Below are 22,610 nucleotides of genomic sequence, written 5' to 3'. Positions count from 1 at the left end.
CAGATGAACATGGAAACTGATGAAATGTGGTGGTTGTGTGTGCGTGTTTGAGTGGATAGAGTGACACATCCCTCTTGCAGCAGCATCAAATATGTAGAATGTGTAATGTGACTGTAAATACGCTGGATTTTACATCAGTGCAAGTCACTGCTTCCTGAAGAGAGTTTCCTTCTAAATAAATCTCCCTTCAGTTCTGTGCCCAGCTGTTCTTTTCTGATGCTAGGTTCTCCAGGTTGGCATTTGCATCGTGGGATGTCTGCCAGATGTAGCTGTGTAGTCAGCACTCCCCGTCCTGGAGTCCTTTTATTTTCTGTGATTGAGTGTTCTTTTTTTGCTGCTTTCAAAGCCTGAAAAGACTGTCACAGATAACACCAGGCTCTGTGTTACACTCAGCATAGCTGAGAATATGCAGTGACAGTGGTGGGTCTACAAAGCTGCACCTGTGATGGTGTGCTGGCTTAGTGGTCAAAAGAGGCTGTGAAGGCCAGGGATTTGCAGGTGCTCTTTTTCATAGAAACCTCCAAGAATGTTACCTCTACAGGAAGTCTGTAAGCAGATGGGGTAAGCTTTGGTTACATGTCTGGCCATTTCACAGAGAACAGTGCTGAGTCATGAGTTTCTTGRCAAGGTCTGAGAACTCACAGTGATSATATTTTTGAAGTTGTGGGGTCCTCATGGCACCCAAAACTTTAAAAAAAAATTCACTTCATGTACGTGTAAGAATAATAAGCTAATGAGAACACTGTGCAGTAGCGGCTCTAAATTTTGAGGTTTTTCATTAGTAAAAATCATGCATAGAAATACTATAGAAAAGAAAGCATACTCTGGTGTATCATTWGGAAGGTAAGAAGAAGCAAAAGTAGGATTTCAGAGTTGAAGAAGTGACCTTTATAGTCTAAGTTTTTTGCTTCAGAGCTGAGCTGTGCAATTGCTGGCCTGCCTGTTTTGGGAAGAAATTGTCTCATACTATTATGATTTGTTTTCAAAGAAGCATAAAGAAAAGGTTGAAGTCTTGACAGCTATGACAAAGTCCGGTGCCATAATGTGTCACCAGATAAGTAATACTGTATAGTCTGTGGCAGTCAGCAAAGCATGGCAGCCACTATTTATATGTCAACTTTAAAAGAGAGGAAGTGTTACCCGAAGGGAAGAGAGTATCGGAATCTGACAGCCTGGTAGACATCTGAGGTTAAATGTCAGTTTTTGAATAGCTATGACTTACGTATTCATTTTATGCGTTGAGATCTGAAATTCCAGACTTTTAAATGCTCATTTTGTTGCTTTATGGCACTAAAAAGCATTGTGCCTAAGAACAGAGCAAAGTTTCCTGCTAGAACAGATATTATTAAGGGTTAGGTCATAATTTTCAGTGTTTGACTTACACTGTGTAAGTATGTAGGTGCAACCAGCAACAGGAGAGACAGATGCATCTTGGACATTTCCTATCTTAACAATAAATTTACTTTCAGAARTAATTTGTATATTACTTGGATTCCTCCTATCAAATGATTTTCATCTTTCCTGGGCTTGCTGTTCTTTGTAAATTTTTGTTTCATTTTAAAATTTTAAATCAAACCTTAATTTTTATGCCTCCACAAGCAGCAATACATAATGCATAGAAAGTAACTATGTAGGTGCTGGGGTTGTTGTATTGGTCCCCTTTATCCCTTTATATTACTTGGAGTAAGAGAGAACAGAGCCAAAATATTTCTATAGTTATTTTAATAATCTTGGAAGAACAGAAGTTGTTARCCTTCAAACAATATTTTCAGTGTATGAGGAAGTGTGTCCTGATTCAGAGGCACCATATTTTTCCTCTTCTCAAGAGTATTGCTAGTGTCTTTCAGATTTTGAAGTCTGTRTGAAACTTTCCATTGAAAGGTGAATTACAAAGCCCTGATAATATGACTAAGARGATCTCTTCCTGTGATTTTACATTAGTCTTAAGTGTTGCAGAGACTAAAGTTGGTAATACCTTCATGCTGTTTCATCCATTCTGTCTGCTGCTATGGTATGCCCACTTGGTAGCAAATCAATTTTCTAAGTGTTACTTGAAAAATAATATTCTATAGTTTTAAAGCTACCATTTCAGAATTCTGAGGATTTTAATGTAGAAATCGGTAGAAGGTAGTGGTCTCAAATGCACATTCCCTGGATGCAGGGGAAGGAGGGAGGCAGACAACTGAGCTGTGACCTTTGTCTTCTGTTCCCAGCTGTAGTGCAAGCTGTGTGTTCTTTTCTCTCTGCTTTTTGCYTTGAGTGCAGCATGCAAATCTGACAGCCAGTCACATCTGATGCCTGTATCTGCAGATAACGGGAAAAACTTCCACAGCATAGGAAGGTGAAGAATGTGCTTTTCTCTTCATCTCACTTTAGCCTGTTCATTCAGCAGAAWGAGAGTTTTGAGGCTTTTGTTCTGCTCCACGTAGTGCAACTGCACCACTTTATGTTACATTTCTTTTYATAACCTCCTATCCTAACTTTTTTTAGAAGAGCATTGCCCGCCATAAAGAACCTTTGCATCTTTGAAAAATAGTTGTGTGGTACATGAATAGGTGTGTGGGTGGATTCATCTAAACCCTGRGTGAGGGATGTTGAGTTCAGAACTRGCAGTTTAAACTCGAAGTGAGGTCCTGGACTTGCTCTGRATGTATTGGCTTGACAGGCTTTGGCAGCCAAACATGTCAGCACTGGGCCAGTGTCGAGGGGGAACTGAGAACAGGACAAGAAGGGTTTGATGTGACTTGTTCCTGGGTATAAAAGCTTTGAGAAGCYTTGCAAAACATTGGTGTGCCCATTTGTTTTCAGCATTGTTAATTCTGGTTGCCCCTTCTCAGAAAGAATGTTAGAACAGAGGGAGAAGCAGCTGAAATAGTCAAAGTATCAGCTGTCCTACAGGAAGAGACTGAAAAGATTGCAACTTCAGCGTGTGGGACCAGGCAGGCTGCACTCTATTATGTGATCCAGTCTCTTAATTCTTGAGGGAACATGGTGGGGATGGACAGAAAGAAAATTCCCAGGATTGCATCCTCTTGCATGGGATTTCCTGTTGGTGCTGCAGAGGCCCACTGATCTGAGCCAGGAGTGCTTTTTATCTGTCCTTTATAGGAGGATGTCACAGGTACTTGTCTTGGACTATGACCTGAATGTGAAATTCAAGTAAATCGTTCCACTACTTCTGTGCTTAGGTAGTGATTTTTCATATGAGAATTTGGTTCATTGCCTTGGAAAGAGTCAAATTATAACTTATTCAAGCTTCCTTTAAAGGGCATTTGGTGACATTTTCTCAACTGCAACTTTTGAGCGTTGTTTCTGTATTTCAGTCAGTGGATTTTTGCAAGGTTTAAAATTCAATGAGGCACTGCTGGGGAAATGTTACAGATTGGGGATGAAGATAAGGGGACCTACATACATTTTTCTTATTTCTTTTGCATGGCTCCTATTTTCACAAACTTCTCATTCAATCATTATTTCTGAGGTAATCTGCTTTTTTTTTTCTTATTTGTCTTTACCAGGTTCTTGAAGATGCAGAGGCTCAACATCTGTTCCAGTCCATTCTTCCTGATATGGTCAAGCTGGCACTCTGCCTCCCCAGTATCTGCACCCAGGTAAGCAAACAGCTAGCAAGAATGGATAATTATACACTTTCTACAAATACCATCAGTGTTATTTCTTCAAGTAGGATTGAAAAAAAATTCAAAGCAAGTCATAGAGTTGTGATCTGTGGCACGACTCCCTTGTTTCTTTGTAAAATTTAAAGCATGGTTATTGTAGCTGAAAGCATTCTRTAAGAGTTCCTAACTATATGGCTATTGGAAGTGGATTTTTATTTCAGTTTTTAACRTTGCCCAGGATTTGCAACATCCCATCTGTTTTTTCCTCTCTCCATTCCCAATGGTTTTGTTTGATAAGTTGTGTTTTCCTGATCTTTCTTTTTATTATTGATTAGAAATCTGCAGTTTGCCAGGCAAGCCCTTTCTGAATTGTCTTGAATAAACTGTTCTTGACTTTAACAGTGCTGCTGATTAAAGGCTTTACCAATGGCCTAAATTACTCTTGCTTTAATATAACCAATGTAATTTTGTGCTTCTGTTTTTTCTTTCAAAAAGGGTAAGCTAATTATTCTTCTCTCTTTCCCTCTTTTCTCCCCTGCCCCTTCCTCCCCCTCACTTCTTTTGTTGGTAGCCAATACCTCTGCTGAAACAAAAGATGAATCACTCCATCACAATGTCACAGGAGCAGATCTCCAGTTTTCTGGCCAATGCTTTCTTCTGTACTTTTCCACGTCGCAATGCGAAGATGAAATCTGAGTATTCTAGTTATCCAGACATTAACTTCAACAGGTATGGCACTTGGCAGTAAATGAACCTGATAATCCTGCCATGAAAATAATGTTGTTATCATTTAGGGAGAAACTCGTTTGTTTCATTTTCCTGTCACTAATTTTACTAGTTTGCTTTTTGTCTTTTTTTTCTTACTACTTCCAAGGGATTAGAAAACTGTGCATCTATGTAAGAAGGGATCTTGTGCACAAGAAGATATGATTAATATTCAAAACTCTTTTTCGTGCATGAGCATGCACAGACACACTCTTGCTCTGGCATAATTAGATTGATTCTATTCCYTACCTCCTCATAAGCCAATCGTCTGTGAATGGTATATTTTAGCTGTGCTTCAAGTGTTCTGTGTGTATTTAAATTAAAGGTTGTGCTTCCCCAGCCACGTTTCTGTTGTCTCCTGTGTCAGCAGTGGTGATCTGCACATTAAGTCAGATCAATAGGACTTCATTCTTCAGCATCCATGCCATCATTTTAAGGCAGTTGTAGAGCTGCCTGTTCAAATKAACCTTTTCTTTTTGCTACAAGTTGGCTTAAGAAGGCCACAATCAGAATTTACTTAAGGGTACTCTGATGTCTAAGCAAAAATTTATTCTTTTTTTCTTAATGCTAACTTACAAACAGATTTRATTAGAAATTTTTCTTCACATTTTTTTCTAATTAAATATGCTTATTTCAGTTTTAAATGAGGGAATTAGATGGAGACATTTTCTGCTRCAGAATATTGTGTTTCACGTGGACTTGTAGATTAGAAATACGAGTTCATTGTTCCTTGGCACTTTCATACAAGTCTGTGTAGATCAACCTGAAGTTTATTAGGCTGGAGCTCGGGTAGATTATTGATCTAGAGGTTTTTCTTATTCCTCRCTGTTAGCTGATGTAGTGTATGTGCTCTGATAGCTGTGATGAAATACAAAACCAGTGCTGCCTGTGATGCAGCATACTTGGATGCGTGTTTGTAAGGGCTTCTTTTAGACTAGAATGTCCCAGAATAAATTGCTAGGCATCCTAATTTACTAATAATGGTTCTGGTGGCTGCTGCCTTTGAGGGCTATCACATGTTTATCCATATTGTGTATTTCAGAAGAGGGAYGAGGGTCACTGTCTTGGTGTTTATCCCAAGAGTGCAGTGGGTACGGAAGAGAAGTGTGGGTGGGCATTATTATGCCATACAATTCAGTGTATTTTTGTACCAGTAGTTCCTCAGAACAAATAAATGAAAAGTACCATTGATGCATTACAAAATACTGATGTTCAGAGTAGTGAAACTGGACAGAGAAAGGTCTGGAAGGAGTTCTGTTTGACTATACTTCCAGTTGTATTTTGTGGTATTTTTAAAGGACTTTAAGCTACTGGGTTTTGTTGTAACTTAAACATTTTATAAACCAAGCAGTTAAATTTTGCAAGTTGGATAATTTACCAACTACAGAATAAAACACTGTTAAATAACTGGAGGAAATTAATATTCTCCTCTACGAACATGCAGAGCAATGTAAGGTCACAATAGTGCATTGCACTACTTGTGGTTGACTCAGGRCACACTGTTGAAAACTACTTCTAAATAAAAAAGCCTTGGCAAATGATTAGGTAAATATTTTCCTGCCATAGACTCAAAGAATGACCATTATAAAGTATTAAGACCAACATTGTTTTCTGACTGGGYTTCCTGGTGCTATCATAGTAAGTTCCAACAATGTTATTTAGATGGGCAATAGAGCAGACAACCTTCAGGCCTTCCTTCYGCATTATGAATGAGGCAACACTCAGCTTCTAGTCACATGGGGTAGAAACTAATTTTTTTTTTGTGCAAGAACAGTATTGCCAAAAAAAAAAAAAAGCTAATGTCCTCTGGTTATTGAGGATTAAGAGTGGCTCTTCCTCAGTGTTTGCCAATTTATGCATTTATTCGATAAGTACAGTGTCCTTTTTCAGTCCTTTTTTTACCTAACCATTTGTTGTGCCATATCCACACCCCCCCTACACCTCTGGTATTTAGAATTTGGTAATAGGCAGAATAGTGAAGTAGAACACAAGGTGTGGCAGGAAGTGGATAAAATTTGAGGGAATTTGTCGGTGAGAGTGGTACTGGTAGGATGAAAACAAAAGCAAATTGAGGAGTTGTGGAGAGGGTGCTACAAGGCTGGACAGTTTTCTGCTACTGTATATAACTTGGTTAAAATCTCAAATGAGGGAGGAGAAGGAGGATAGATAGTGTCTTATGTCTTTTTTCTTCCTGTCAATCTGGTATTTTCCTGCCCTGCAAAGTTACTTCTTGAGTAGGAAGGACAGAATAAACTGTCATGTTTTCAGCTATTGTTTCAGACTTGTAAAGATGACAAGGTTTGATTCCCTGCAGTATTTTCAGCTTTTTAAAAAAAAAGCTTTTTGGGAAGCTGGATATACTCAAAAAGCAGTAAGCAATGACTGAAGTTAAAATATTAGGGTTTTTTTTTTTTCCCCTGTTTATAACAGTGTTTTGATATAAAGGCTTTGGAGGCTGCTGCTCTGCTCTGTCTGCTTAGGGATGAGCATAACAGATTGTCCATGGAGCAACCTTTTGTCCCTACAGTATTATGGTCTGTAGCTTTTTTCAGACTAAGTTCTTTCYTCAGCATAATTCATCTGCTAGATGACTGTGAATAAATGACTTTGTTCTTTAAATATCAAAAAATAATCTGCAGTTGTTCCCTAACAAAGCCAAATTACTGAGTGCATGGATGGCTWTTTCATTAGCAAAGGTGGTGTTCCTTGATTCCTTTATCCATGYCCTCTCTATAGTCACCCAGAAGTCTCCCACACCCCCCTCACAATCTGAAATTTGTGACTTCCAAGTTAGAAAAACAACTGTGTAAGTGTTCTTGTGCAGAAGACACAGCAGTCTTTTATCAGTTCACTTTATGCAGATTTAARCATTAGTATCTTTTTATATGCTATAAAATACTTAGGTTTTTTTCACATAAATGCTGTTATATTCCCTCTTTCYTCCCAGTCTTCTCCCTCTTTTAGATTTTCATGTGGTATTAACTACCATACTCTAAGTTCCACCCCTACTCCYCCAAGGTACAAATCTCTTTGACAAAACAAGACAGTCACTGCAATATAGKTTAAAATTTACTCATAGACACATGSAGCTGATTGGGAGGAAGGCTRTTGGATGTGTTAGTATTAACATGCATCATCTATTCCTTACCTATCCTCTTCTGCCTGTTAGTCTTGCCAAATGAGAGGAGAATAAAAGTGGCCATTCCTTTTTTGACACTGAAGCACTTGRTTTAATGGTGTGTTGTGACAGTGACTGTCCATTTTGGTTTCTCATCTTGCTACRGACTAAAAGTCACCTGTGTATAATTAAATACTCAGTAATTTAATTGAATTCTTCCTTTTATTTTGCTTGGCAAGGATAAGCCTATTATGAGTCTTAAGTCATTAATAATGTCATTCATTTAAAATATAGTTGATAAAATGGGATTTGTAGTTTAAGAGCTTTAATATTTATGAATTCTGGTAGATAGAATGCCATCCATGCAGTGGCCAAACATTAGATCATGYTGCATAGCATAGTATATTGCTTCTGTTCAAAATATCAAGCTAAATTTAGAGTGTTCAATTTTTCTTTTTAAAAACAGTGCTATAGTCAATATGATAATGGATTGGACAGCTTTATGGAAAAAATATCCCATCACAAAAGAAAGAAATCATTGAATTGGCCATTTTATTTATCTTATTGATGAATTTTTCTTGGAAGTTGCATTCTGGTTGAATGTAGAGCCTGAATTGTATTGACTCTACATTTATGATGTTGGTTGCAGAGTTTAAAATAGTTGGCTGTGGTGATAGTCATAATTACACTATAGACACTATAGAATTTGGTCATTTAGTAAACTGTGGAGTTTGGTTATATGTGAAAGGAAAATGTAAGGAAAAATGTCTGCAATCTTGAGTCAGTATTCTGGAAAGGGCAGAGGTTTGTCAAGGACCTGCTTTGCTTCTGCTGTGCCTTTGACTTTTTATAGATCTGTTTTAGCTGTTGTGTCAAGTTAGAAGAATTCTTGCATTTTCAGGTTCAAAAACTCTGTAGTTAAACTGGAGATATGWTAGGTCCCATCAAAGCCACTGGGCTTGAATTCATAACTGAAGGCTGTAAGTCCAATGACATAAGCCCCTGGTGGATCTTCTGGCACATATATTAGTGGRTGCTCTGGTCAGTATTCCACTGGGACTGAATTTCTTCATCTTTATCAAACAAACCTTTAAAGTAATTTCAAGTGATTGGAAATGAGGAGAAAAACACACTAGTTAAGATATATTTCTTTTATGGAATATATAATGTATGAAAGGAAATGGGRAACTGTATGGTACATTTATGCAGGAGAATTGAAATCTAATTTACCAGTAATGCAATTAACTCTCCATAAACAACATCAATTTCACAACACTAATGAATATTCTCTGGGGAATAAATTATCTAATGACTTTGAGAGAGCTTGGTTTGGACTGAGATGTATTAGTGGTTCTAGATTTTCTGTGTTAAAGAACAGTGATCCTASAAAATTCATTCTGTTATGCCTACTTTGGGCATATGATTAGCCTTAAATCACTTTAAGTAGAGTATAATTTTCTGTAAAAAAATTAAAACAACATTTGTGTTTGGTAGATGTTGAAATACTCTTTAAATAGACAACTTCAAAAGCACATTRTTTTTATGAATCTGGCATAATTACTTTGCTGTAGTGATTAAAACAATACTGAATCTGTTTTTTTTTTAGCTTAGCAAATATAGTGATGTAGTCCAGAACTTAGTTGTACCATGCTGTTGGTTRTCCTTTGTTTTAGATCCCCAGGGTAAAACATTTTACCATGTTATTCCCTGCTGTTGAGTACTGGGAATTAACATCTTATCATTTCATCAAGGTCAGATATCAACTTGATGTATTTTAAGACTCATAAATCATGAAAACCTTTTGTTAAAACAAATTTATAATGCTCCAAGTTACTTGCCACAATAAGCAGAACTACAAAATGAAAAACACAGAGAAGAGAGATGTGAGTATATGGAGTGTCTGAGATGAAAGATAGTTTTTTGCATCTAGATTTCTCAACAAAATTACATTGSTCAATTTTTTTGTTTGCACACATCTTAAAAGTCATCATCTAATCTAGATATCAAATTTTAATTCAGTATAAGGTTGTTGAATAGTGCAGTGTTCTTAAATAACTTCTCAGATAATGACAGCTTGTGCCTATGACACATCACAGTAAATAAGAAATTGTCCATGATGTTGAAATATTGAATGATTTTTTTTCTCCTCCTTGATATGAAGGAAATTAGAAATTAAATTTAATTTGGATTGCATCCTTTATAAGCAGAGAGAAGGAAGGCAGTTTTAATACAGAAAGGTAGAATTCATGTTAAGTGGATGAGGCACACACTAAGAACCAGAAACACAGAACTGAGGTTCTGTACCTGACTTCTGTAAGGTTGTGCTCTTTTCTTTTTTCTTTAGGAAGGTGCGAGATGTGGACAGTGGCATTTCCTTTTGTTTTGTCAGAGGGATGGTCCATTTGCCTGCTTTTCATCTCTCAGGAAAGAATTTCTCATTTGGATTATTCTGCTTYTGATTTCCATTATGTCTAAATTTCATTAAATGAAGTYGYGATATTCTGAATAGTTTTCCTTCTAATTCTCCCTTCAATTACTTTCCATGACTGCGGGATTTTCTAATCCAGGTTTATATTTTAAGTTGGATGTAAGAATGCCCCGTGCTATGGTTTCTTCATCTTGCACTGTGTAATTGATGTTTAAGTATTTTAAGRTATCTAGGGCAGTGGTCTCCATACTTTTTTGATCACASCCTCAATGTATTCAGATTTATTTACTTATGAATTACACACATGGGCTACTTTGGTAATATATTACAGTATAAAACGTACAAAAAAATTAGAAAGGATGAGATAAAGATGAAATAAACACTGCTTAAAAATGCTTTTTATTTAATGAATGGCATAAAAATGTCTTCATCCTGCAGTCTTTTGGATTGGCTTGTACACACCCTGGGGTATTTTGGAGACCCGAGTGGGTCTGGGATATTGCTGTTCACARAATACAGCTATGTAAGCAGGATTAAACATTGTGTAGTTTGTTTCCCTTGGRAAGCATAAATTATAGTAATGAAACACTTGTTGCAGCTCCATTCTTCATGAAAAGTCCTTGACTGTTCCTATCTCCTATCTTTTTCACTAAAGTGAGGCTTTAGTGATTTAAAACTCCCATTTTAAAAGGGAGATATATGTTACTGTATGGGGGGAACCCCACCCAATTAAAAAYCAACCAAAACAGTTTTCTCAGAAAATACTTGAGGGAAAGAATATGGGTAATTATGTAATTCCAATTATACCTATATGGTTAGCAGGTTTGCTTCCATATGATTAGAGAATGAAATTGTTCTCTGTCCCATGCAATTGTGTGATAAGCACATATAATTATAAACACATTCTAAATCTTACATGGCAAAATTCCATATCTTACATCTTCTCTAGCTCTGTGCACATTAATGCATACAGCTTTCCTTAACCTTAGATACAYTGATATCTGTAGGCAGTCCTTAATGTGGAAGTGACTAAGGTTGCCTTGAGCACAATTGACTAAAAAATGTCAAATCATACCGTGACAGAATCCTTTTGAAACAGTGTTTTGATAAGCTATGCTTAGTATTGGAAGTCAAAACTCAAAAAATACTTCATTACTGGTTTTGAAGTATGATACTGGTTTTGAAAGAGTTTTATATTTCTCTTTTGTTCCTGGAACTCCACTTTTCCTTTAATTTTCCAAGAGGTTGGAAATTGCAGGAGGCAGATGAAAGAGATGCCTCTTACGTGCTCCCCAGTGCAGCTAATGCAGTCCTAAATGATGAGGTTACTGGACCATTCAGCACTATATTGGTTTCTCCTTTAGGGTGCTGTGTATCAGCATGAAATTTCAATGTTTCCCATTGAGGTTGTTCAGCAATTGAGGATTCTCAGCCATTTACTCAAATTGTATGGAGGGCAGTACAGGTTTGACAGTAACATACTTAAGCATGTTGTTTCTACCCCTGCATGTATATATATACACATCAGGTAAGCATAGGCTTGAAATGCAGCAAGATACRAAACCCAAGATTTTTGGTTTATTCTCTTTTCCACGTGTTTTGTTATCCAATACCTTTGACTAAAACTGTTTAGTGATTAGCTCTGTTGTTGAGGTCGAAGGAAATRTTTTTTTAGTATTTTTACTTCTGCCTTAACCTTCCATTTTTCCCCCTGCTCAATCCCTTTCCTGGGTGAAATTCATCTATCCATAKGACTTCTGTGTAAGTCTTTCTTTTATTTGTAGGAGAAGATGAGGTTTTAGTAAAATGTTTTGTACCTATTTAGTTGTTACRTTATCTTTAGAGATCACACTGAAATGTAAGAAACAATACAAGTGTGTCTTCAACTCCGGTAGTGATGAAAAATGTACTTTTTAGTGCCCGGGGGGTAGTTGAGGAAAAAGTACATATGGTTAATTGTAGGGATCAAAATTGTGTATCCACACTTCTGCAAAGAGTACCCATGGATTTATGAATGGGAATTATTCTTTGAAGTATGTTCCATAATGCAAATTTTGGCTTATTGTTACAGTATGYACACCTTTCTGAGTCTTACAATAGGTTCCCAATTCAATGTAAGGACATGRTTATCCTATTTGAAAAGAAGCATTCAAAGGAAGCCCAGCCTGGGTATGGAAATATCATTATGAAATTATTTAACTGGGAGATTAAATCACGTGATTGTAATGGCTTCTGCTGGAGCCAGTTCTTGAAGTRACATCAGGGGAGCAATTTGCCTCCTTGGAAATTTAATTTTACAAGTGAATACTGTATTTTAATTTTAGCTTAATCAGAAACAATGTATTTTGGAACTGTTTACTTAAACTGGTTCAAATTCTCCCCAATACTCTGAGCATACTGAGGTCACTTTTGTGGAGCTCTTAATATTCTTAAATAATTTTTCTGTTACATCATTTGCAACACACCCAATGAAGTTCCTTGCAGGTTTGAAGTCCACTTGTGTCAGCAATGGAAGGATTTGGGAACAGGTTCTTTAGAGCTTTTGGCTCCAGCTTTAGAAGGTGGAAATGTTGGTTGCAAATATGACAGTTTTGAGTTTGCAATCAAGATTGTAAAAACCAAGAATATTGATTGCACTTCTTTTTCTGCTGCAAAATCTTTAGGAAAATGCTAATGCAAAAAAGTGCACTACTGCCTTGTAACTTTACTGCATTTACTGACATTTGTTTTACATTTTCCAATATCAGTTCTTACTGTTTTTGTTATTTTAGTTTTCATGTATTGATTTATCTTCAGAGCAATTAGGTATCTGAATATTTGCTAGGAAAGATTTTTCATTTAACCCCAATGACTTTAACTATGTCATAAACRCAAAGCTCACACATCTACTTCCTTATGTTTTAAAATCTCTGTCCTCGAGTCCTTAAATGTATCTCTGTGGAGGTGTTCTATTCGATTAACATTGCTACTCCCTTGGCTGGGCTGGAGTGATGAAGATACATCTGTGTTTGGTGATCAGTCCTGAAAGCTTTCTCAGCTCCTGTAGCTGATAAATTGAAGTTCCTGCATGGCAGTGGGAACATCCTGTACAAAGCAGAACAGCTTACATATGCAGGTGCCAGTAAGATTTCAATTTCTTCACCTGAAAGTAGACTTGCAGTGCTTTGCCTTTGATTTACAGTGCACTTAATTTGGATGAGTTCTTTAATTGAAATTAATGGGTTTTGGCTCTAGGTGGTTCTGGCAGGAAATTATATGGTTTCTACTTAGATTTTTGGGTGTTTTTTTCTGGTAGAATCTGTGTCTCAGCACTTAAAGAAGAATTTTATTTAATATCTTAGTGATGCCTTCATATAGCTTTATTCTTTAAAATATTTGCTTTAAAAAAAAAACCTTCTTCTTAATTTTGCCTGATTATTTCAGAACTAAGGTTCAAAGTTAAAAAGGTTTGTAACTTTGCCATGTTATGTCCTCAGTTAAATTAATAGGGTAGGACCAGGCCATTTTTGCGTTATGTAGATATTACTTGCTTTTCCTGTTGCATTCACAAATRTGGCTGGTTTTAGCTTGATCTGACTTACTTCAGGCATAGTTTTTCAAGTTCTGCACCTTTCCTGCCCAGCCTTCTGTTTATACTGAATCACACAGTGCCTTTGTGACAGGAAGAACTCTCTCCTGAGAGTTTACAACATAAGCAAGATGTCACTTTGATGTAAAGAGGCAAAAAAATTAGTAAAGGCATGGTCAAGCTGATAGATGAATTAACCAATTGAAAGGCTTCATACCAAACAAGGCTTCCAAATAAGAGGTTGGAGGTAATTTAGGCAACACCTACACACAGATGCACACATTAGCTCCTTTTATGGATGCTTTTTACCTAGGCTAGCTCAAGACCTTGGTAGAACCTGCATATAGGCCCATTTTAAAATAAACTGTAAAAGTCTGGAGTTTACCTTCTTAAACTCCTGATTCACTATTCAAATACCAGGTTAATAAAATGAACCACTGTGACTTAATACAGATTTTGGATGTAATGGATCTCTTCAACCTGTATAATTTTAAGAATTTTTAAATACTGAAAAAAATTAGTTCACTTCCTTGCTGAAACTAGTTCAATTCACCTCCTAGCACTCTGGTTTTAAAGGCAGATTGTCATTTCAGTGTTGAACAAATGAATAATGTTGTGTCATTCCTTTACTTAGACTGTTTATTCGGGGGAATCTTACATCCTCAGGGCTTTCAGTGGATCAGACATCTTTTAGTAAACTTCTATTCATAGGGCATTATTTCTGAAGTCACTGCTGTTCTTCCTTCCAGTTAAATTCCATTATGTGTTGCCARTAACAATGCCTTGTCACTCTGTTGGGAGTGAAATTAAGTAATGTGTGTTCAAATTGCTGGAAGATAGATGATRCAGTAAAAGTATTTCAGCTGACCTTAAAAGAACAGATTCACTTAATGGCTAAAAATAGGATCCTTCTTTTTAATGCTTTGGGTTTTTACAAAATGACTGTTAGAATGGCAGTAACAGCCCAGTGGATGGAGCCATTTCTGTTGGGGAAAGGTTCTTTTCTTTAGAAATGCTGCTGATGCAGTGCAGCTCTTGAAAGCAACATTAATTCTGAGCAACTCACTGAGCTGAAAGGGGGGTAAGATATTTGGATCTTGAGTACTCAACATGCATGTTTTCACCCCGTGGTCACTTAATGGCCTGTTAAACACTTTTAATCTTTCACAAATAAAACGGCTAGCTTTCCAAAATGTTCATACTGTAATTAACATTCCTTGGTATTAGAAAATTGGTACAAGTGAGAGAGGCATTCATTTGTCATCTTCATCAGAAATATRGCAAGTCAGTATTAACTCATTACTCCTAAAATCTTGAATTATGGAGGGACTGTTTAGAATGTTCTTTCTACAGTACAGTACTTAAATGCAGGGCTAATGAAATTTRTGTGTAATAGTTACAAAAAATCAAATTGCAATTAATAGTAGAACTAATTGCTATGCACTATATTCCTGAAGTCTAATTGTTTGCTTTTATTTCATGTTTTTCAGATTRTTTGAAGGGAGGTCACCAAGAAAGCCTGAGAAACTTAAGACCCTTTTCTGCTATTTTAGAAGAGTCACAGAAAAAAGTATATCCTTTATTCTTTTTTTGAGCTGCAAAGCAGATACATGAAAAATTTAATCCCATTAAATTTAGAAGTGGCTATGCAGCCATGATGGAAGTATGTAATAAAAGCCAGCTTGTGAAATACACTGATATTCATATTAGTGACACTTCTTACCATATGTGTGATGCATGCAAGCAAATTCTTTGCCCAGAGCTCATTCTGTTTCATTTTTTCTGATAAATATCTATAAATATGTATGTGTGTATATATGGGGTGCGTGTAAAATGCAGAGAAATCTATTTAGCCCCATATATATATATATTAAAAAAGTGTGTGTATCATGTAGATGTGTAAATATAAACATATATACACAACGCTTGTAATATGTGCAACCATTTGCCTCACCACATAACAGTGAGGATGTAGAGGGAGTTAGCACCATATACAGTCATTAAAATCACAGGCTTAAAGATTTTGAGTCAAGCTTCAGATTTCCTGCAGAATGCATCTTTAATCTTTATTTATAATGTGTGCAGTTTTGAGGGATTTTCCACTTCTTGTGTTGATATTTCACGTTTTTCCTTTTTATTGTTCCAAAGCAAAACTGTTTCTAGGTTTGCCCAGTTCAAATAAAAAAACGATAGCAAGACATGAGATATCTCCTGTTCTTGGAGAATTTAGTGCATAGTCAGATCTTCCGTTATTACTACAAATTTCAACATCTGCATAGGCTTTCAAAAACAGATTTTTTGGTTTTGTGATAACTGTCATAGCTTGTATATTGCATTTTTGGGGAGAAAGAGATTTTACTGCAGTAGCATACATCAGAGCTGCAGCAATACCCTTATAGTAATCTTTTAAAAGGAGTTTTTTAAATGTCAGCATTTTACTATTAACTTACATTCTCAGAAGGGTTTGTTTTWAAAGAAAGGCAGGTTTAAACTGTTGAATATAGAAGCCCCTTACTTGGTTCAGACCATCGTCAGTTTACTATTTTAATTCACCACAAAGTAAATGCAGCTATATCCTATTTCAGCTGTCAGACTTCAGGCAAGGAGTTAATATCTGAGGTAAAAAGTAGCTTGCAATCTATATGTGGGACTGAGAAGAGATGTGGTATACTGGCTTTTTTAATACTGGAATAATGATGGTTTTGTGCAAACCAAATCCTAAATTTTGGCAGCTGTCCCTGACCCCCTGTGCACAGGAAACCTGATGGGTATGTGCATTATGAAACTGCCATACTAGATTTCCTAACGTTATAACTTCAAATTATATTTAATGAGRTTCCTGAATGCTCTTTTCTTAAGTTAGAAATTCCTATCATACCTTTAGAATACCCGAGTTTTTATTCTTGTTTTGTCCCAGGAATTAGTAAGGCTGAAGTAAGTTAGCTCTATAAATTACTGTAATAATTCTGCAACTCTTTTTATTGTAAATAATGATTGAATTCTCTGTAAAAGAACACAGTGGAGATTGAAGACTTTGTGCTCAAAAGGTGAATGCTTGATTTGTAAAATACAGCAAATGATACCAGAATTCCCTTGTGAAAGTGCCCTTGATTACTGTACTTGAAAGCTGTGCACTTTTTTTCAGGGAAAGCAACCCTTTTTTTACCTAAATTTAAGAATGTGGGACCATTTAAGAGTTTTTTAGAAGGATGTGTTTGTGCTTTACATGCTGTTCTGAATGTTTTCACAAATCAACACAGCAGACTTACTGTAGCAGAGAATTAAGTCTTAATTGAAATTTGCATGACGATTATCTCACCTAATAAAAGGTTGATATTTTCTTTTTGTTGCAAAACTGAACTATTTTGAGTAAAATAAGGAGAAAAGATGATGCTGTATCCTTCCTGCAATGTGCCAGATCTCCTCTTTTTCCCCTTGAGGGCAGGAATCTTTTCTCAGTTGGAATACAGTGAATTTCACTGGCATCCTGGCAGGGCTAAAAACTGCTTGATTTGGAATCTGCTAACACTGCATCCTTATTGACATAATTGGACTTTCTTGGCAATATGAGCTGCTACTTCATCCATCCATAGGTAGAATACTCTGGATTGTCTGTTGACATTGAACAGTTGTTGATTTTAAAGGTTCACAAKCTCTTTCTCTAAAGCACCACATTTTACTTCAACTACTGTGTCTTTCTAGTAATGTTTAGTGTTGTTAAAGTGAAAATTACCTGAGAAACAGTTTTYTCTAGATCTGGAAAAACTAAAATACTCAAACTGGGAAAACTGAAATACTCAGACTGCAAAGTGGGAAGGGAAGTAAATGTCACTTGCCTTCAATTTGAGCATGGGCTGTCAGGGGAACATTCAGAGTCACTCTTGAGGAAATATAAGCTCTTGGAATCTACCAAGAAWGATGTTTGTAGTTTTCAAAGCTTGCCAGTTAACATAATCTAAGGGCTAAAGCTCCCACAGTTAATACATTTTCCTTTGGGGTTGGTTTGCCTGTAGAACCTACGGGAYTGGTGACGTTTACAAGGCAGTGTCTCCAGGAGTTTCCAGACTGGGAGAGGTAAGTCAAATGTCCTGTTAATGTCAGAAATTTCTTCAGTCCGTGATWACTGAATGTAGTTCATTTGGAATTGATTCAGGTCTGGAAGTATGATTGTTGCAGAAAGAAATACAGAGGGAAGTGGATAAATTGACATAAGTAGTTTGTGTCGTGAGTTTTCCCCTGTTTRTCTGTAAAGCAAACAAGTCTTGGTTGAAGTTTGAAAACAGTAGCATATCTTTGGTGCTGTTGCTTGAGTGGGGGAAAAAAGAGAGGGATGACTTGACTTAAGAAATGAGAGGAAATACAATGAAGTATGGGTGATAACCAGCGTGAACACAGGTATTGCAGCTTTATTGCTGGTTAGCGAGTTAATGTGGAACAAGAAAAATTTAGAACTTCAATTTCAGATTGGGGGTTTTATGGTGAAAGGTGGAGAAACTGAGCAAATGACTGTGTTAAACTTTTCCAAATTGTTTCTGCAAGGCAAAAAAAATTTCTTTAATCCATCAGGGGTTTTGTTGGTTTTTCTTAAATACCTTCTGTTTAAGGTGTGTAAGCAGTTTGGGTTTGAGTGAGTTTTGTTTTAAAATAAATGGTTTTGTGTGGGGGTTCTGAAATTATCCTTTCTGTGCAATATTTGTCCTCAATGGTAGATCTCAGAAAAAGCTCTCTAGATTGCATGTCACCTATGAAGGCACCATCGAAAGCAATGGACAAGGTATGCTGCAGGTAAGTGCATATAACAGTTACTGTGGCTTKCATGTTTTTGTCATACTTTCATGGTCTGCCAGCTTAACAAASTTATTTGTTTATCCTCAATTGACTTTAATGACAAGATGTTATGCAGCCTGAAAAACCCCATCACAATTAATTCCTTGGGCAGTCTTAGTACTGTCAATGTTCCCCAGCTCATCTAGGTAGCACATGTACCTGTTACAGAAAGGGCTGACAGAAAATCACAAGTCCTGGACAGCTTCAGGTCTTCTGGTTCAAGCCAGGATCAAAGATTGACAAGACAAAAGATTCAGGCTGTGATCCTGATGACTTGTCAAGGGTTTCAGTTTATTTTAAAAAAATTATTCTTGTGCCCCAGACGGTGACCAGGTCAGTGCTCCAGGAGACTTTCTTGCTGCTGCCAGCATCATTGTTTCAGTCTGGGAGGCAGTCAGCAAAAGAAATTCATAAGGAGGATGTCCTGTCCATATCTATAGGGAGGAACATGTTTGAGTTTTCACATTAGTTTGCTTTCTGTTTTTCTTTGAAAAAGAAGTCTGCTTTCTAGAATTGTTTTACCAGAAAAAAAGGGTAAAAAGCAGAACTTTTTTAGCTAGGGTCAAGTACCTAATTGGAAGAGGAGGAGGGAGACTAAGAAGATTTTTTTTTCTGGGATGCTTTTTGCTCAGATTTKAAAATGTCTCATAACTTTTTGAAACTTGAGTTGAATGTGTGGGCTGAAATTATTAAGAACTCAGCAATGGCTCAGTAATGACCACTTTTGTTTCACTCTCTAAAAGTGAGTATTACCTAGGATACTGATATTTTTCCTCCTGGCTGTTTCAAGTCTTATCAAACAAAACACCTCTGCTCAGATGAAGTGCAGTCACTCCAGCAGGGGCAGGATGACCAAGGCAGGACAATGCAGGAATCCACAGGGACCCCAGCCTCAGTGGGCAGGGTGGTGACAATAACAGTGCCTGGCTGGTGCCATCAGACAGAGGCAAGGTGGTGAGTGAGGGCACCAAGGACAGTGAGAGCCATTTGGTGAGCACGTGGGCATCAGCAGAGCAAAGGGCTGAGCATGTCCCTGTGTGTGATGTGTCCCARGTGAGGTCCAGGACAGGGTGGGTGTTTGTTTGGGGACAGGGATGGGGCCTGAGGGGACACTACTGAGCACAGTTCCAGTGCTTTGGGGCCCTGGTGCACTGAACTTTGGAGTGGCTTGCATTGAACATTTTTTGTCATAGTCAAGTTCAGCAAATCTTAAACAGCTAAAGTGTGTTGGTATTTCCAGGATAGACTAAAGGAGCACATGCTGCTGTAGTGGCTGGCTCTTGGTGTGCTTTGGGYTCTGCCTCCTGGGTCAGTTTGTGATCTACACAGGTGTTCATGTCACCCCAGCAACTTCTGTCCTKCTCTGTACCTGTGCTCTCATCAGCTATCTAAGTAAAAACCAGTAAGAAGCTAACAGGATTGAAAGATGGAGTAACTTTTTAAAATTAAAATGATAAATTTATATGGGCAGTTAATTGAAGTGAATAGTAATTACTTTATTGAATAAACAAACTCCTTTTCAAATCATTGTCTGTATGAAAATATCATTTGCAAAATATGTACTATTGCAGCAAAAAAAAGTCCAGAGCTTCTCTATTTCAAGCAGAAACATTTAGAGTCAAATGATTTGCCTTGCTCAAGTCCCTTTCAAGGAGAATTTTAAAGAGATTGTTTGTACATTTCAAGGAGAATTTGTAAGAGGGTTTTTTGGGTATAGAACTGTTACGGGGCACTGCTAATTTAAATGTGCTTCGGTGTAGACAGTTGAGGCAGAATGCTTTTCAAAGGACAACCTAGCTATTTTTCAATGTCCCCAAAAAGAGTGCTGTTTTCATCTCYCACATTTACTGAAATATGTTCTGAAATATGTACCTCTTCAAGGGAAACTCACAAAACTTTGATTTGGAGCATTTGAAATGCAAAATTTCTTTTGCTGTGTAATGTCTCACTTGTCTTAAGTTTTCTGAGAAGTCAAATGAAAGGCATGATCATGTTTATCATTCCCTCTGCTTGTAGTTTTAGGCGGTAGCAGCAGATTTCAACAGAACAATTGAAATTTGTGCAGGGTTTTATTTACCTTGGTAAATGAAAGGGTGGTTTTTTTCCTTATCTCTTAATCCTCCTGAATGTATTTTTGTTAGGTTGATTTTGCAAACCGTTTTGTTGGAGGTGGTGTGACTGGGGCAGGACTAGTACAAGAAGAAATTCGGTTTTTAATCAATCCAGAACTGATTGTATCAAGGCTCATCACTGAAGTCTTGGATCACAATGAATGTCTTATCATCACAGGTTAGTCTCTGCAGAAAATGTTTCACATCTAATTCTGGTTTTATATATGCAAAATACATTTCAAGTTGAAATTTAGTATGTTTAAATGCTGCAAGGATAAAAAATAAAGGAAAAAATATCGGTACTCATTTGACAAAGAGCTTTCTACTTCATCCCACCTCTTAACACCACAGGGACACTGTTCCATAGATGATTTGTGAAAGAAGCAAAAAAAAACTAAAGCAAGCAGAAAGTCTTCTTTTATCCGGTGTTAAATGTGTTTGAGGACTTGGTGTGTTTAACTAAAGAATGCTGTTGGGAAATATAGGTAACAGCCACAATTTCCAGCTATTAGGTGGCCCCAGGTATCTGCAGGTTATGTTAAAGGATGGGGGATTTTTGTTCCTCTCTGGAATTTGTAATATTTGATAAGATCAGTGGGTTTGAACACTCTTACGAAGAGGAACTATCTTCTGATTACCTAAAAAGGGAGGAAGTGGAAGAGTAGAAAATCAACATCCATTAGAAAAGGGTGGAAAGTTAGGAGTGTATCTTAAGAATTTTCATCTTGTAAGTWCCACATAGGTGTTTGTGTTACTTGTAAGTTACTTATGGGTTCCTAATCACATCAAAAACTACCTGCTTCAGTGTGTCGCTGAGGGGTTGTGTATGGAGATGTTCTGGCTGTCCAGAATTTAGCTAAAAAGGTTTTTTCTTTTGCTTCCCACTCTCTCAGCTTGGAAYGTTTTAGTATCCATTGGATCAAAACTTAGACCAAATGTCACTGTTAAGAACTGGAGCAGCCCTATGTCTTGATTTTGTACACGAGCAAGCATTTTTCATGACTGAAGAAATAAAATGATGCTATAATACTACTTTATTCACACTAAACAGAAACTATAAAGAAAAAATATATGATCAGAGTGGTCCTATGGGTAACTATTATAATAGAATATGTTTATATTTTTCAATCTGCTCTAGTAAAAATGTCTCTTGTAGTTACCTGAGCTGTCTCAAAAGTCAGGAATTTCTATAGGCATTAGAACACACATTTCTTGGCAAAATYCATCTATAGCACTTCTTTCTTTCACATACAGAGTAGAAATTTGAGCTTAAATCTTGYAGGTCTCACTTTGTCCTGAGTTATTGATTCTACTGGGCAGAGCATCTTTTGTTTTCAGTCTTATACTTGATAATCTTTTTAAGACAGTGTTTTATTTTGTTTTTCCATCCTGCCAGAATTAATGCCTTTTCTGTGAAAAGTTTTTGATAAATTGGCTTTTGTGGTTGCATTTAAAAAAAAAAAATGAGTCAGAACAAGATTCTTGGCCATCAGAGATTTCTGTATTTTGGATATGATGTTTTATTAACATATTTTAAGGACTGTCCTCTCGGATAGACTTTTTTGGGAAGGGTAAAAACAGAGCACAGCTATTAGTCTGGATAATAATTGATTGGGGGGGGAACACTAAATTAGTGTTTTGAACAACTTCCTTCCATTTCCCTGCAAACAAAAATGGTGATTTGGCATGGACAAGTAAAGGTGAGAATGTTTATTCACTGCAGCAACATTTTCCTTTTCTTGAGTACTTCAGTGTTTTGCAATTAGTATTTGAGATATGGTGCTCTTCTCTAATGGAAATATCCATTCCATCATTTTTGTTTAATCCCTGGAGCTCTTCCACCTTGGTTCTTAGCCAAGTCTCCTCTATGTCACGATCCTCTTGATTAATTACATTCTTTGTGATGCATCTTGACTCAGCGGCCTAATGGGTATAACTGTGTAGCTTAAATTTGCAGAGGAGTCCAAGAAATTGGGAGATAAATTAAATTGGTTGTGATTGCACAGCATCTGGCTAAGATCACTGCTRTAATGGCTATGGAACTGGTCATGCAAACAGTCGAGTTCTTCAGCACAGACATCTCCCTGCAGAAATGTCAGCAGCAACACCAGAGATTCCCACAGCTGCATTTCTGGTAGAGCTGTGAATAAGTGGGATTATTTTTCATTCAGATATTTTT

At 36.9% G+C, this 22,610-nt stretch overlaps 1 protein-coding gene across 2 annotated transcripts in view; it reads left to right on the top strand.

Annotated features, from left to right (window-relative positions):
- Positions 1-22,610, top strand: part of PARG (poly(ADP-ribose) glycohydrolase) — a 59,300-nt gene that overhangs the window by 22,549 nt on the left and 14,141 nt on the right. For both annotated transcript variants that reach the window (XM_057371387.1, XM_057371386.1), the window contains exons 8-13: positions 3,516-3,608; positions 4,186-4,343; positions 14,984-15,063; positions 17,507-17,567; positions 18,203-18,278; positions 20,462-20,609. In XM_057371387.1, coding sequence (XP_057227370.1) covers positions 3,516-3,608; positions 4,186-4,343; positions 14,984-15,063; positions 17,507-17,567; positions 18,203-18,278; positions 20,462-20,609 — 616 coding nt within the window. The remainder of the gene's footprint in view (positions 1-3,515; positions 3,609-4,185; positions 4,344-14,983; positions 15,064-17,506; positions 17,568-18,202; positions 18,279-20,461; positions 20,610-22,610) is intronic.

Source organism: Malurus melanocephalus, unplaced genomic scaffold (assembly GCF_030028575.1).
Source record: "Malurus melanocephalus ecotype Western Australia unplaced genomic scaffold, MMel_1.1 scaffold_146, whole genome shotgun sequence".
Taxonomy (NCBI): domain Eukaryota; kingdom Metazoa; phylum Chordata; class Aves; order Passeriformes; family Maluridae; genus Malurus; species Malurus melanocephalus.
Note: the sequence above shows the minus strand (reverse complement) of the source record. Positions and strands in the feature narration are given on the sequence as shown.